Source organism: Caloenas nicobarica, chromosome Z, assembly GCF_036013445.1.
Source record: "Caloenas nicobarica isolate bCalNic1 chromosome Z, bCalNic1.hap1, whole genome shotgun sequence".
Classification (NCBI taxonomy): Eukaryota; Metazoa; Chordata; class Aves; order Columbiformes; family Columbidae; genus Caloenas; species Caloenas nicobarica.
The window spans coordinates 108,636,158-108,652,325 of record NC_088284.1 but is presented as its reverse complement, the minus strand read 5'-3'; the positions used below and the strand labels follow the sequence as shown (position 1 = coordinate 108,652,325).

The following is a 16,168-nucleotide window of genomic DNA, read 5'->3' as shown; positions in this document are numbered from 1 at the left end:
ATGGGACTGGAGCCAAACAAGTAATGGAAGCCAAGTGCCGACGTTTGTTTGGTGTGCAGATCCCGAAAAGGAATATATATAGTAATTGTCTCTTGCTCCTCAAAGCTGTAACTTTGGCAGAGGGGATACTTGATTTAGCATGCTAAGTCTTTAAAATCATAATCAGTCGGTGATGAAAACATATTTTTATGGCTGTAATGGGTTGCATCAAAGCGAGAAACACTCATCATCTCTGTAGAAGTAACAATGTCTCTTAATTCAGAAATGCCTGCTTTTAAATCACACAAAGATCTGTCAAAGTTAAAAAGCTGAGATTGCTTGGCCTGCATGTCTGGCTTATTTCACAACAATATTCCTAATATTGATTTACAGCTGAAGTTTTAGCCACACTTTCTGCATTGAGGCACAATAAATGAATATTGCACAGTTTTATGCACTTATGGCACATCTTTAAAGTCATCCTGGCCTTGCAGTTAGATTTCCTATTTGTTTTTTGAATGTTTGATTTTTATTCTGTTTTGCCACTCCTGGCATATCAATGATTTGTTGGGTTTGGGGAGTTCTCTTTGGTTCCTGGAGGGCCTTGGGGTGCAGCAGGGGTTTGGGGTGCAGCACCGCTCCATGTCTGGGGTGCAGTGGGGACTTTGGGGTGCAGCACTGCTCCATGTCTGGGGTGCAGTGGGGACTTTGGGGTGCAGCACCGCTCCATGTCTGGGGTGCAGCGGGGACTGTGGGGTGCAGCGGGGGTTTGGGGTGCAGCACTGCTCCATGTCTGGGGTGCAGTGGGGACTTTGGGGTGCAGCACCGCTCCATGTCTGGGGTGCAGCGGGGACTGTGGGGTGCAGCAGGGGTCTGGGGTGCAGCACCGCTCCATGTCTGGGGTGCAGTGGGGACTGTGGGGTGCAGCACCGCTCCATGTCTGGGGTGCAGTGGGGACTTTGGGGTGCAGCACCGCTCCATGTCTGGGGTGCAGCAGGGGTTTGGGGTGCAGCACTGCTCCATGTCTGCGGTGCAGTGGGGACTTTGGGGTGCAGCACCGCTCCATGTCTGGGGTGCAGCAGGGGTTTGGGGTGCAGCACCGCTCCATGTCTGGGGTGCAGTGGGGACTTTGGGGTGCAGCACTGCTCCATGTCTGGGGTGCAGTGGGGACTTTGGGGTGCAGCACCGCTCCATGTCTGGGGTGCAGCAGGGGTCTGGGGTGCAGCACCGCTCCATGTCTGGGGTGCAGTGGGGACTCTGGGGTGCAGCACCGCTCCATGTCTGGGGTGCAGTGGGGACTTTGGGGTGCAGCAGGGGTTTGGGGTGCAGCACTGCTCCATGTCTGCGGTGCAGTGGGGACTTTGGGGTGCAGCACCGCTCCATGTCTGGGGTGCAGCAGGGGTTTGGGGTGCAGCACTGCTCCATGTCTGGGGTGCAGTGGGGACTTTGGGGTGCAGCACCGCTCCATGTCTGGGGTGCAGCAGGGGTCTGGGGTGCAGCACCGCTCCATGTCTGGGGTGCAGTGGGGACTCTGGGGTGCAGCACCGCTCCATGTCTGGGGTGCAGCGGGGGTTTGGGGTGCAGCACTGCTCCATGTCTGGGGTGCAGTGGGGACTTTGGGGTGCAGCACCGCTCCATGTCTGGGGTGCAGCGGGGGTTTGGGGTGCAGCACTGCTCCATGTCTGGGGTGCAGTGGGGACTTTGGGGTGCAGCACCGCTCCATGTCTGGGGTGCAGCAGGGGTCTGGGGTGCAGCACCGCTCCATGTCTGGGGTGCAGTGGGGACTCTGGGGTGCAGCACCGCTCCATGTCTGGGGTGCAGCGGGGGTTTGGGGTGCAGCACTGCTCCATGTCTGCGGTGCAGTGGGGACTTTGGGGTGCAGCACCGCTCCATGTCTGGGGTGCAGCAGGGGTTTGGGGTGCAGCACCGCTCCATGTCTGGGGTGCAGTGGGGACTTTGGGGTGCAGCACTGCTCCATGTCTGGGGTGCAGTGGGGACTTTGGGGTGCAGCACCGCTCCATGTCTGGGGTGCAGCAGGGGTCTGGGGTGCAGCACCGCTCCATGTCTGGGGTGCAGTGGGGACTCTGGGGTGCAGCACCGCTCCATGTCTGGGGTGCAGTGGGGACTTTGGGGTGCAGCACCGCTCCATGTCTGGGGTGCAGCAGGGGTTTGGGGTGCAGCACTGCTCCATGTCTGCGGTGCAGTGGGGACTTTGGGGTGCAGCACCGCTCCATGTCTGGGGTGCAGCAGGGGTTTGGGGTGCAGCACTGCTCCATGTCTGGGGTGCAGTGGGGACTTTGGGGTGCAGCACCGCTCCATGTCTGGGGTGCAGCAGGGGTCTGGGGTGCAGCACCGCTCCATGTCTGGGGTGCAGTGGGGACTCTGGGGTGCAGCACCGCTCCATGTCTGGGGTGCAGCGGGGGTTTGGGGTGCAGCACTGCTCCATGTCTGGGGTGCAGTGGGGACTTTGGGGTGCAGCACCGCTCCATGTCTGGGGTGCAGCGGGGGTTTGGGGTGCAGCACTGCTCCATGTCTGGGGTGCAGTGGGGACTTTGGGGTGCAGCACCGCTCCATGTCTGGGGTGCAGCAGGGGTCTGGGGTGCAGCACCGCTCCATGTCTGGGGTGCAGTGGGGACTCTGGGGTGCAGCACCGCTCCATGTCTGGGGTGCAGCAGGGGTTTGGGGTGCAGCACCGCTCCATGTCTGGGGTGCAGTGGGGACTTTGGGGTGCAGCACCGCTCCATGTCTGGGGTGCAGCAGGGGTTTGGGGTGCAGCACTGCTCCATGTCTGGGGTGCAGTGGGGACTTTGGGGTGCAGCACCGCTCCATGTCTGGGGTGCAGCAGGGGTCTGGGGTGCAGCACCGCTCCATGTCTGGGGTGCAGTGGGGACTCTGGGGTGCAGCACCGCTCCATGTCTGGGGTGCAGCGGGGGTTTGGGGTGCAGCACTGCTCCATGTCTGGGGTGCAGTGGGGACTTTGGGGTGCAGCACCGCTCCATGTCTGGGGTGCAGCGGGGGTTTGGGGTGCAGCACTGCTCCATGTCTGGGGTGCAGTGGGGACTTTGGGGTGCAGCACCGCTCCATGTCTGGGGTGCAGCAGGGGTCTGGGGTGCAGCACCGCTCCATGTCTGGGGTGCAGTGGGGACTCTGGGGTGCAGCACCGCTCCATGTCTGGGGTGCAGCAGGGGTTTGGGGTGCAGCACCGCTCCATGTCTGGGGTGCAGTGGGGACTTTGGGGTGCAGCACCGCTCCATGTCTGGGGTGCAGCAGGGGTTTGGGGTGCAGCACTGCTCCATGTCTGGGGTGCAGTGGGGACTTTGGGGTGCAGCACCGCTCCATGTCTGGGGTGCAGCAGGGGTCTGGGGTGCAGCACCGCTCCATGTCTGGGGTGCAGTGGGGACTCTGGGGTGCAGCACCGCTCCATGTCTGGGGTGCAGCAGGGACTGTGGGGTGCAGCACCGCTCCATGTCTGGGGTGCAGCACCGCTCCATGTCTGGGGTGCAGTGGGGACTTTGGGGTGCAGCACCGCTCCATGTCTGGGGTGCAGCGGGGACTGTGGGGTGCAGCGGGGGTTTGGGGTGCAGCACCGCTCCATGTCTGGGGTGCAGCGGGGGTTTGGGGTGCAGCACCGCTCCATGTCTGGGGTGCAGTGGGGACTGTGGGGTGCAGCACCGCTCCATGTCTGGGGTGCAGCGGGGACTGTGGGGTGCAGCGGGGGTTTGGGGTGCAGCACCGCTCCATGTCTGGGGTGCAGCGGGGACTTTGGGGTGCAGCACCGCTCCATGTCTGGGGTGCAGCAGGGGTCTGGGGTGCAGCACCACTCCATGTCTGGGGTGCAGCGGGGACTGTGGGGTGCAGCAGGGGTCTGGGGTGCAGCACCACTCCATGTCTGGGGTGCAGTGGGGACTGTGGGGTGCAGCAGGGGTTTGGGGTGCAGCACCGCTGTGTGTCTGGGGTGCAGCAGGGCTGCGGGTTGACAGCGAGAGCAGATACGAATCTGGAAGTGTTCCTGCTTCAGCAAATCCATTTCCTTTCAGCAAATCCCTTTATGCCAGCAGCGATGCTGCTTTTCAGCTAGAAGAAACTTGCTGCTGTCAAAAAAAATCTGAAAAAAATGCAGTTTATAAACAACAACTTCCTCCTGGCTCGCTGGCTGAGTCGTTCCCCTGCCCGTAGGATGGAGCGTGGATCTCGTCTTCCTAATGAAGCGGCGCGTTAGCGGACATGCGAGGCAGAGCTCCTGGCTGGGGTCCCAAAAAGCAGTGGGGATGCTGTGGGGGTGCTGTGTCCAAACCCCCCGGGAGCCGGGGACGTCGCTGTGCCGAGAGCCGGTGCTGCCTGGGGGGTGTCGCTCCATTTTAGTCATTTCTTTTCCCATTGAAGTACTTGCAGTTTGTAGGTCGGGTGTTGTTCCTTGTTGCTGGAGGTTTTGGGGTGGTCTCTTTGGGAAGTCCTGGACCATCTGTCAGAATGAGGATGGTGAGAATGTGAGAACAGCTTTCTGCAGGAGCCCGCAGGCTGAGCGGCTTGTCCCCAATTTTACGTGACCACCCTGGTGCCTTTTCTCTGGAGACTTCAACATTCAAGTCATCTATTATTCTATATCCCTGCATATCTGCTATTCGATATGCCACTTGTGTTTTAACTCACAGTAAGGAACACTTCAATGCTTATCACTTGCATTACTGCTTTATTCGATCATTAGGTTAAATTTGCACTTACATTTTTTTAATTTCAAGCCCTATTTTTGTTTTTGAATGTTTGGGGTTTTTCATAAATGCCATTTCGCAAGAAACATGCATTACATAACTTTAGTTTCTCCAAGTTCTAGTGAAAACAGAAATCAAGTAAAACCTTTTAACAGCTTAAAAAGAGAGTTAACCTGCTCCATCTGCTTCCCAAAACCTGTGAAGCCGGAGGGATTCCATTACAGCATGTCCAGTGGTGCCTTCCTGGTAATAGTCAGAAAATAGGACAGTGCTGGTTTAACTGCAGTGGAAAGTGTTGGACATTAAAATGTGTTGAGCTGGCTGTTGTGCAAAAAAGTATTTCTTTCTGTGACAAAAGGGGAATAGATCTGAGTGACAAGGGAATTATCGACCCGGTCGCTTGGCTTTCTGACCCGTGGAAGCCACTCAGATTGTATGGGAGATGGGGAGCTGGAGCATCCCCAGCTCTGCTCGTCCTCGTGGTTTGCCAGTTCTGTGACGCATTAAAATATTTATGTCCCACATGATATTGGAAATAGGGCAGAACCACTGTCATATGAATTCTTTGCATGGAAGAGCTATGCTGGAAACATGTTTGAGTTTTTAAAAGCCTTTCTCTCAGATTTGAGGGTGTTTGCTGCAATTCTAGCTGAAGGTGGAATGCATTTATTTTCTGCTTTCATCCCTATTTGTACTTCAGAGTTTCTGACTGTCTGATGTAAAGCCCAAGCAATCAATCCTCCATAGTTTTAATTGTCTAATCTGGGATGTTACAGGTTATATTGATACAATGAAAATGGGTGTCTTGTGCCCATGCACAAAGCCTCGTCACTGGCTGTGCTGATGGGGCCACTGCAGTTTGGGGAGCACAAGATCTTAAAAAAAAAAAAAAAAATGCTAGCGGTAAAAAAGAGAAATCTTTGGTTGTGATGGTCATTAGTTCACACCTGACTTACAGCAGAAGGAAGAGACCTCCACGCAGAATGTTTCTCTCCCGTTGGCAGCAGTGGCTGAGGAAGGGCCTTTGCGGCGTCACGGCGGGGGCCGGTTACCCCGCACCCTCCGTGCAGGGGGTTTTGGGGAGGGCGAGATGGCTCCCACAGCACACTTGCAGCCAGCAGATGTTGGCGATGGCCCTGGGCTGGGTGAGATGCCCAGTGGTTCTGCTGTCCCCCTTTGCAGGGATTCGGGATAACTCGCATCCTTGTTTGGGCAGCAGCTGTGTGATGGAGGTGGGCCCAGCGCACGGGCGATAGCCTTGCGGGAGAGAAACCCGCTGGCGTTTGCTCGGTTTTCCGAAGATGCTTTGCTGGCCTTGCTGACTCGAGCTGTGCTGGGATGAGGACGGACCTCCAGGTAAAAGGGGGTGAAGTGGTGGCAGTGCCGCCTGCGGTGAGGTTCATCGTCCCTGTGGGAGATGAGGCAGCTGTGGCCTGGGGGTGCACTGAGGGTGGTGAGAGCCCGGCCCAGGTTGGCCAGAGAGGTGGTGGCTGAACCATCCCTGGAGACATCCCAGGCCAGGCTGGACGGGGCTCTGAGCAACCTGAGCTGGTGCCGATGTCCCTGCCCATGGCAGGGGGGGCGCTGGGGAGGGCCCTGCAACCCAAACCATCTGTGATTTTTATGGATCTTCACTTGACATACGGCAGCGCCGAGCACTGCTGGGCCTGAAAGTAAGTATAGGAAAGATTAACGTAGCAACATCCACTGTATTCAGTGCTGGCAGCTTTTTTTTTTATTTCCCTGATGTTTTTAAAAAATAATGGCATGTTTGAGCAGCGAGACGAGCCTCATGGCCGAGGGAGCGTGTGGTTCAGATCGCTGCGGGAAGCCTTGTCCTGCTCTGCAGGCTTAGTTCATCTCTCTGACTTTGTGATAGCCACATGCTTTTCAAGTGGATTTACTCCAGTGAGAAAACTGCAAGAGTGTATGCACAGAAAAAGATGCCAGGAGCCTGCTTTGTGATCTCGGTGTAACTGAGGTATCCAAGACTGGGCTGGCAAATTCCTACTGCTTCAGCTAATCCTAATTTGATCACACTACAAAGTCAGTAATATGTCTGTAGATGTAATAAACTTAAGTAATTAACTGCAAGCTCAAGGAGCTGTGAAGGAGAATCATTTGATGCATTAGTTTTAAATGGTTTTCGAATAGTTGAATGGAGACCTGCGTGTTTGATGGGGAAGACACTATATAAGGTCACCCAGGATGCTAAAAATGTGCTTCTCTTCCACTTGCAGCTCCCAGCCCCACCACAGCTGTTCCTTACACATCAGTGAAGTGCATTGATGTGAGAAAAAACCACCACAAAACCAAGTGGCTGATGCCGTGGGGGCCCAACCACTGCGAGAAGCTCAAGGACTTTGACGAGGCGGTGAGCAGGCAGATCGAAGCCAACGACATCGTCTTTGCCGTGCACGTCCCCCTCCCCAGCAAGGAGATGAGCCCCTGGTTCCAGTTCATGCTGTTCATCATGCAGCTGGACATCGCCTTCAAGTTGGACAACGACCTCAGTAAGTCACTCTCCATCGCTCATTAGATCCTGATTGGGGTCTAATCTCTTAAAGTTGTTTTTCTCCTGCACTGTAATGTTAACTGGTATGGTGCTTCCATACAGTGAAGTGAGCAGGAGCACGTTCTAAAGGTGGGAATCAATAATTTGGCATTTAATATCTTTTTGCACAGAGAGCTGTTGATGCTGATGGTGTAACCAGCGAGTAGCTAAGCACATGGTGAGCATGTTCCCTGGTTTGAAGTTTGTAGACCATCAACAGCTGTGCTGGTTTAAGCCCAGCGATTTCTCTTCCACAGCATATGCTCACAGGTTTCATATAGTTTTCCAAAATATTCCAGGATGCTGAGTGCACAGGAATGGCTTGCAGTCGGTAATATAGCCCAGCCCTTTCAGCTGCCTCTTTCCTCCTTCGTGCTCCCATCCCTTGTGCTGGTTCTGCATGTGCCCAGCCTCTCTCTGCCCCAAAAATCCTTTATACAAAGACTCAAACTGGTTTCCCAGTGCTGAAGACTATAGGCTGTGGTATTTTTCTCCATGTTTGCCAAATACTTCTGTGTGATGCCTGCAAGCCAAAGTAATTAGTAAATGAAATTATTGATCCATAAGTTTACACGAGGAACTCATGTCTGAGTGTTCAAACACGCACTCTCCATTGGGCACCAGTTGATGTTTATTTACTGAGCCTTTGTCACAATAATAACTTCTTCAGTTTGGACTGAAATAGTTGCCTTACTTTCTGTCAAGCCTTGCGAGGTACATTTTTTTTGCTAGGATTTGGTACGGGCAGATGGAAAATATCTTCTGGCCTTGAAACTATACAGTGGTCCAAAAACTGTACAGGTACGGGAACTGTGGAAGAAGCTGCATTACCGGAATGCACCATCAGTACCTGGAAGAAGATAAAATATATGAAAAACAAAACAAAAGCAGGGGTGCAGGTCACCGGGATCTGCTGGAGCTTTTGCAGCAGCTTCCCGTGTCCTGCCTCGCCTGCCCGGTGTGGACCCATTCCCTCCTCGATGCTTAATGTAGCGTCATTAAGATAAGTTAAAAATGAGATTGTGTAAAGCCTACGTACGTATTCTTAACCCTGTAATTATCTCTAAAACACAGAGACAGTAGCTTTGTAACTTTATTAAAACCTCGGCTGCTTAGACTTCAATAGATGATTGCATTTAGAGAAATAACACTTTGTTCTGAGGCATTTGAAGTCAAACTGCTGAGTTAGGAATCAGTAACTGGCTGAGCACAAGTTGCTAAGATGCCTAACAAGCTTTTCACAGTATTTCTCCTGCAAGCTCAGTCTTCAAGTCATTCTTTGTGCTGTTCAGTGATGAGGTCATTCAAAGGTGGGGACTCTTTTTTTGATATTTAAAAGCAGAAAAGCTTGTCTTGGGCCACCCTTTGGGTCATGAAAGCGAGGTCTGGAGGTGAGCCCAGCCAGCTGGGACACACTCGGGTCCTGGTCATTACCAGTTCAGTAGCTGCTGCTGTTCTTTGTTTATAAGAAGCATTTGGAGATGAGGGACATGAATACTTCTTGTGGAGGGAGCTTATTTGGCACATCTTGAAGACTTTTCTTTTATTGGCTGAAGGAAGCATTTTAAAATGTTACTTTCCTATGCTTTGTGCCAAGCTGAAGGCAGATGTAAATTAAGTGTAAAATCTAAGGAACTAGTAAGTAACACATTTCTTGCTTGCTAGATTGTGTTGTAACAGATTTTAAAAAAATTAATCTTGTTAAGCCAAAATAATTGCATATGTCTCTGTAACTTGCTGCTAACTTTGCGTTAGTGTGAAGAGCTTCATTGATCAGGTAACTGGAATTAGCTCATCAAAAGAGGCCACCCTGAAGATGTGAAATAACCTCATTACTTCTTTTAAATCAACAATTTGAGTTTCTTCTCTTAAGCTTTAAATCTGAGACCTGGGGAGTGGGAGAGCTGCCTCGGAGGGCCGGGCACCCCAAAAGGCCCTGGGATCTGCACCCGTCAGCCCAGGAGCCACAGAATCACAGAACTGTTTTGGTTGGAAAAGACCTTTAAGATCGAGTCCAACCATTAACCCAATGCTGCCGAGTCCCCCTCTACCCCACATCCCTGAGAACCTCATCTCCATCTGTCCAACCCCTCCAGGGATGGTGACTCCATCAGCCTGAATCACATTCGCCTTGGGAACTTGCTCTGGACTTTCAAAATGCAGATGTTTAGAAATGTTTTTCGAAATGTGGATGTTTTCGAAATGTGGATGTTTAGAAGCTGAGTTACCTCCCTCCTGTTTATCCATCACAGAAAGCTGGGAGAGACTCAGACTTGCTGTTTCTCTGAGGAAGAAGCTACTTCTGTGCCCAGGTTCTCCATGTCCTTTTTTGATGCATTGTGTATTCAATGATTAAAGGACCCTTTTCCAGGACAGGGAAAGGCAGTGGGCAGAGAAATGAGATGAAGTTATCTCAAAACCGCAGCAAAAGCTGTGATGGGAAATCTCAGTGCTGCTCATGAGGGTGGTGACACATGCGAGCAGGACCCGGCTCTTTTCATGGTGCAAAATGCTGCGTTTGCAGGGACTGCGGGAAGCAAATGGTCTGTGTTAAGTTAAATGGGCTCTGGCACTGACACAGTGTCCCGCTGTCCATCCCTGCGGCAGCATCCTGGGGGGCCAGCAGCCATCTCTTGGTTTCCAGCCGTAAGAAATCTCCGGTGCACAAAAGGTTCTTCTGAAGCCGAAGTGTCGCTCCATTACTGCATGGTTAGGTCTGCTTGCCCTTGCTGGCTTTGAGGAACAGCAGGTGCTTTTGGGACAGGGATAAAGGCTGTTCAGTTCATCGAGGACCGTTCTCCAAAACAGCACCTGCCCTCGGAAGGACAGAGTCTGCTCCCGAAGCCACATGTCCTTCCCACGCCGTGGTCATCCACTGCGGGGATTTGCGTGCAAGCCCCCTTTCCTGGGCAGGTTAAGTGGTTGTCTCCGTTCCATGCCCATCAGATTCACTTTAAAAACTCAGTCCTGCTTTCCTTTAGTTGTCACTTGTTGGCACATGTCGCTGCTGGGCCCTCGTGGGCAGGGCACCTTGCAGAAGGGTGGAGGATGTGCTGTGATCTTCAGAGATTCATCTCTTCTTTTAATTTATTTTTTGGGCTGGTCTGCTGCCACTGGTCTGGGCCATTTGCGTTGATGAGCTGCAGTGTTCTTAATGGGGAACATCAGTCCCTCTCTGAGCTGCTTTGCCGCACGACCTTCTACGTGCCAAGAAATAATTCCCTGTGTCCGTCCTTAGGTGAAGCAGGGACCTGCTCGGTCCCCGACTGCCACCGGCTTCAAGAGCCCCCAGAGCTGAGCTCTTGGCTTTCCTGCCTCAGTTTCACCTTGGCAAAAATTAAACCTGAAATTGTGCAATATCAAATTGACACCTAGGAATGCAATGTCCCTGAGGAGCGCAAAGTGACGGCTGTGCTGGGCAGCGGATAGTGACGCCTTGATTTATCAGATGGTGTAACAGTGTGGAGGAGCCTTTACAAATTTTCATGTAAAAAAAAAAAGACAGCTTTTCTTCTCTATCTAATGGTCTTAAAATGTCAGTGAGTGAGAACAATTTCTGGTTTCCTTGCAGTTGGAAAGCAATTGTGTATGGCTGAGCACTGCAGACTCCCGTTCAAATTCATGCAGTTTTGGTCTCTTCAGTAGGTTTTGTAATTTTAAAGAGCTGGTGAAGCATGGAAGTGTAATGCAAATAGTTGTAGCGTTTCTTCTGTTTGCATGTGCTCCTTCCCATATAGCGGTATTAGTATGCAGCCAGCACAGAGCCATCTTCTGAGACAACTTCTCTATTTTTAGATTATTTTAATGTGAGTGACGATATATTCTGCTAATATCACAGTGCAAAATAAATCATGGAAAAGATCTTGGGCACTGAGCGTCTGGCAGTAAAATGCCAATGTGAGAAAGTATCTTGGGGGTGCTCGGAGGAAAAGGGGCAGCGGGGAGCCCCTCGCTGTGGGGGTTGTGGCTCTGACCTGCATCTCACAGCCCTGGGAATGGAGACAAAGCTCCGAGCTGGGAACCCCAGCAGGAGCATCTTCTCCTCGTTGGTCATCCCTGGAACACATCATCATTTAAAGGAATTTGTCTCATTTCTGTGGAGTTTTTAGTATAATTCTGTGATACAAATGAGGCTGTCGCTCAGCGCTTGAGGTAATATCAGAAGTCGTTTACCAGGCTGCAGATTATCTAGACATTATTTACAAGATCTGTGAAGGCAAGGTTGGTCTGGAGTGTGCCATGAAGAGATGCTCTGACATGGTCCTTGTGAGATGAAGTTTCCTGGCACGAGCAATTTCATCTCTTGCTATTGAATAAGACAGATTTTGATCTGTTTCTACCTTTTATTGTTGGGAAATTCTGGAGAATCTTGATTAACATGCGTGGAAGAACCGAGTAATTGCTTTCCTCGAACGTGTTGGCGTCTGGGAAGCCGAGCACAGGTTTGCAGTAGTTTTTTCCTTCCTTGCGTGTATTCATCCTCTTCTGCTGTGCCTCAGCCTTGAATAATTAAAATACTCTCAGCACTTCCAGAAGCAAAAACTGGCTTGACTGTCAGTCTCTTGCCTCCTGCTCGCTCCTCCCATCTGCTGTTTTGATGGCAAGTAACACCGTTTTACAGCACCTTTCTTTTATCCTGAGGCTAAGCGTGGTGGAACGTCAGCTGCTGCTCCTCTCCCTCTTTTCTGTGTGTATACCTGCCCGGGCACGCAGCCTGCCCAGGGTGTTCAGGGTATTCAGTGTTAATGCTGTGCACAAAAAGCACAGCCCCAAATTGTCTGTTCACCATATGACATTTTGGGAGATTCTAATCCGTGGGTCTGGAAAGGCACACACGAGCATTATACCTCCTGCCTTCTGGTTTTCATACTTGAGGGCAGCAGCAACATTTGGATGACAAAGATGAAATGCCGAAAGCTGTTTTTGTTGGACTTAATCCCAAGCATTCCAGTTGGGTTTTATGGCTTCTGAAATGAAGTTTGTAGTTCTTTTTAGGCGGGCCAAGTTTAACCTTATGTTCCCATTTATCTGTTTTGCTGGTCTTCTAAATAGCGGATCTGAGATGGCAAATTCATGTTTCATGGAAACCCAACTGATGGCTGCTGCGGAAAGGAACTTGATAGCAATCTGGATGCTGTGGATCATGTGTGGAGGAAAAAAAACACTCAGAAAAATCTTGATGCATCCACATCAGATGCATAACTGAGCCACCTCCAAATGCTGTATAAATAGCAGGTCTAAACCACAGATCCCATCCCCGCCCCTTCCCCTCGTTTTGGATGAGTGCGCCACCACATAATCCCAACAGAAATATAGCTGAAAAGATGACAGATCTATGGGACGTGCAGTGCTTGAAAGACTCATGCTTATGTGTCTAAACAGCCTCCTTTCAGAATTATGAAGACCAGATTTTTTCGATATTGACGTGTCTTTGCAGCCTGTTCCCGTGCGCGGCTGCTGCGGCCAGGGCGGGCAAGCCCCGTTTTCACGCGGGGGGCTCTGGTAGAAAGCTATGGGTGTTGGCATCGCGCCTGCCTTCCGCAGCCGTGCGGGACGGAGCACGTACGGTGTCTGCCGTGACGCAGCCCTTATGGAATCTGCGTGTGTGTCAGCTTCCATCTGCAGAGCCATTTCTGGCCTCCTGAGCTCGGGGCTGTGCCATGGTGGGCTTCCAGGGAAGCAGGGAAGAGGGCACCGCTTCCGTGTTGGTACAATATATGGTTCTGTAGCCATCTTCCAACACTTCATCTCCTAACGCTTCATTTTCCAATGCCTCCCCAGGGTGGGTGGTTCTGTAGCCATCTTCCAGTGCTTCTCCATGGCGGGTGGTTCTGTAGCCATCTTCCAATGCTGCCCCACGGCGGCTGGTTCTGTAGCCATCTTCCAATGCTTCCTGACAATAAGTGATTCTGTAGCCATCTTCCAATGCTGCCCCATGGTGGCTGGTTCTGTAGCCATCTTCCAATGCTTCCCCACGGCGGGTGGTTCTGTAGCCATCTTCCAATGCTGCCCCACGGCGGCTGGTTCTGTAGCCATCTTCCAATGCTTCCTGACAATAAGTGATTCTGTAGCCATCTTCCAATGCTGCCCCATGGTGGCTGGTTCTGTAGCCATCTTCCAATGCTTCCCCACGGCGGGTGGTTCTGTAGCCATCTTCCAATGCTTCCTGACAATAAGTGATTCTGTAGCCATCTTCCAATGCTGCCCCATGGTGGCTGGTTCTGTAGCCATCTTCCAATGCTGCCCCACGGCGGGTGGTTCTGTAGCCATCTTCCAACACTTTTCCATGGCGGCTGGTTCTGTAGCCGTCTTCCAATGCTGCCCCACGGCGGGTGGTTCTGTAGCCATCTTCCAACACTTTTCCATGGCGGCTGGTTCTGTAGCCATCTTCCAATGCTTCCTGACGATAGGTGGTTCTGTAGCCATCTTCCAATGCTTCCCCACGGCGGCTGGTTCTGTAGCCATCTTCCGATGCTTCCTGACTATAGGTGATTCTGTAACCATCTTCCAGTGCTTCTCTGTGGCGGGTGGTTCTGTAGCCATCTTCTAACACTCCTCCATGGCAGGTGTTTCTATGGCCATCTTCCAACCCTTTTCCAGCAGCTGTGGCTCTCAGTTTGGAGATCTCTGGCAAGAGGCTGGGTTGTAACATGCACATGCTCGTAGCAGAATGTGTTCTCCTTTCAGAGCCTTCCCTGGGAGCTGTGTGTGGTAAACAGGAGGATTTTACACCTGGTATTGCTGGTACGGACTTGCCCCAGGTTTTTAAACCCTGTTTATGTGTGGCTGCTTGGCAGGCTTCAGCTGTAGCTCTGGATTTCATGAACTTGCTCAGTTCTGGCACCTCAAGCCTGTTCTAGCCCATCTCCTACTCGCAGTGATCACCTCTTGGCAATACCCTAGCAAGAGCAGGTTTAGAAGCAGTTACACCCAGTATTCCGACTGTGAACATGTCCAGGAGAGGAGGAACTGACTTTTTCCACTTAAATTTGATGTGACCTTACCTGGGCATGTAAACTCTATGCGTGTGTTTGCTGATGTGCAAACTGGTGCATCCATATAGACAGAGCAAGTCAGTGCTGCTGGGGGGCGTGTGTGTGGAGGGCTGCGCTTAAAGTTTGGTGTAGAATGACTTAAGTTAAAAAAAACGTGGAAAACATCAACTCCATGCTCGTTTCTGAGGTTCTTGGCCGTCCTGGCAGTGTTCAAGGCCAGGCTGGACGGGGCTCTGAGCAACCTGGTCTGGTGGAAGGTGCCCCTGCCCAGGACAGGGGGTTGGAACTGGATGATCTTTAATGTCCCTTCCAACCCAAACCTTTCTATGACTCTGTGATCCCTTTTTTCCAGCAAGGCCAGCATAACTAAACTTCTTTTTTTGTTGTTGTTTTCTTGTAAAAGAACTTTGTGTAGTGTTTTCTCATTCCTCTGTGGACCCTGGCTTATCTTTTCAGAGCACATGATCCGGGATGTGGGCAGTTGTGAAGTGATGTGGACTTTAGGTGATTCATTTTAACTTCTCCCTTTTTGTTTCTTCCATTTAAAATCTCTCTAGTAAAAAACATTATTGTTAAGGGCTGTATTCTAGACCTTTTATTCAAGTTGTTCGGCTCCAATGTTTATATATGGTGAACCTACAGTCAGAAGAAACCTGAAGTTACCTTGATAGATGAATTCTGCCATCATATCTAAATGAACAAAATGTACTATTAGTGGCGCAGTCTTTCCTTTATACAGTTCATCTAACCATATACAGTTGTGTGCTTCATCTTTTTTGTGGTTTTCTGTAACTAAACGCTATTTCAATGTCGATTGAAAGCAAATCCTACGATGCAATATAGATATTTCCTGAAGCAGAGGGACCCATCGCACAGCCTTGCGTTACCTGCAGAAGGTCCAACTACAAGCCCATCTTCTTATCCCTCGGCCAACCCACCACGAAGAGGCCGCTCAGTTGCTTTTTGGCTTTCTGTCTGTCTCTGCAGCTGTCTGGATTCCAGTTTTAGATGAATTATTGTTTCTAATGCTATATGAATAAATAATGCTTTTCACCCACAACCCTAACACAAGCTGTAAGTCATATGTTAGAAAAATTTCAGACCTTTATGACCAGTAAAAAGTCTTTCTTCTCTACTAGAGAGGAGATAAATGTGTGGAAAAAGGTAATTTGATCTGTATTGTTTGGAATGCAAAATTTTCCATTCCCTTCATAGCTGTGAGCCTTTCAGAGGTCCTTTCAAAATTAGAGAGGCTCTTCTGATGTTCCGTACCGTTCCCCTCTAACAAGCCTGATGTCTTCTTACTCTTGCAGAAGAAAACGCAGAAATTACCCTGGATGTGTCATTAGCGTATCGTGATGACATGTCTGATGATTGGGAAGAAATAGCTCATGCAATAGAGATCAGGAAGCTGAAATGCACCTTTGGCTCACCAAAAGTAAGGGGTTCTGATGGCGCTGGGGGTGGGAGGTGTGGGAGGGTGGTGGGAGTTGTCGTCTTCCTTTCCGTCATGGTGCTTTTTAGAAGCTTTGAGTTGTTCAATCATAACTTTCAAACGTGTCAGCTTTTTCTTGGCTCAAAGTCTTTCAAAACCTGGTGAACTCTATGCAGTTGGTTCTGTTTGGCGATAGAAGGGGATGAAGTCGGAGATAGACTTGAAACCGCAAAGAACACCGAGGTGTGAGGTGTTGCAGAGGTGTTGTCTGGAACTCAAATGCTTTGAGATCTGCATAACCCAAACCGTCCTAGAGAACTTGGAACTTTCCATCTCGTGCTTCTGTGATGGAAAAAACCTCGTTCTTCAGGAGTGGTGAGGAAAATCCCTCCAGGGACACTGCAGCACTCAGAGAACCTGGAGACGTGGGGCAAGAGCTTCTTGAAATAACCTCTTGGTGCCTCAGGCTACAAAGCTTGGGGGCAGAGCACACAGC

General features: G+C 51.0%; 1 protein-coding gene across 1 annotated transcript in view; it reads left to right on the top strand.

Annotated features, from left to right (window-relative positions):
- The window catches only part of WLS (Wnt ligand secretion mediator), a 39,218-nt gene that overhangs the window by 10,802 nt on the left and 12,248 nt on the right, over positions 1–16,168 (top strand). Inside the window, exons 2-3 of the mRNA XM_065656697.1 lie at positions 6,929–7,201; positions 15,551–15,675. Of these exons, the coding sequence (XP_065512769.1) occupies positions 6,929–7,201; positions 15,551–15,675 (398 nt within the window). The remainder of the gene's footprint in view (positions 1–6,928; positions 7,202–15,550; positions 15,676–16,168) is intronic.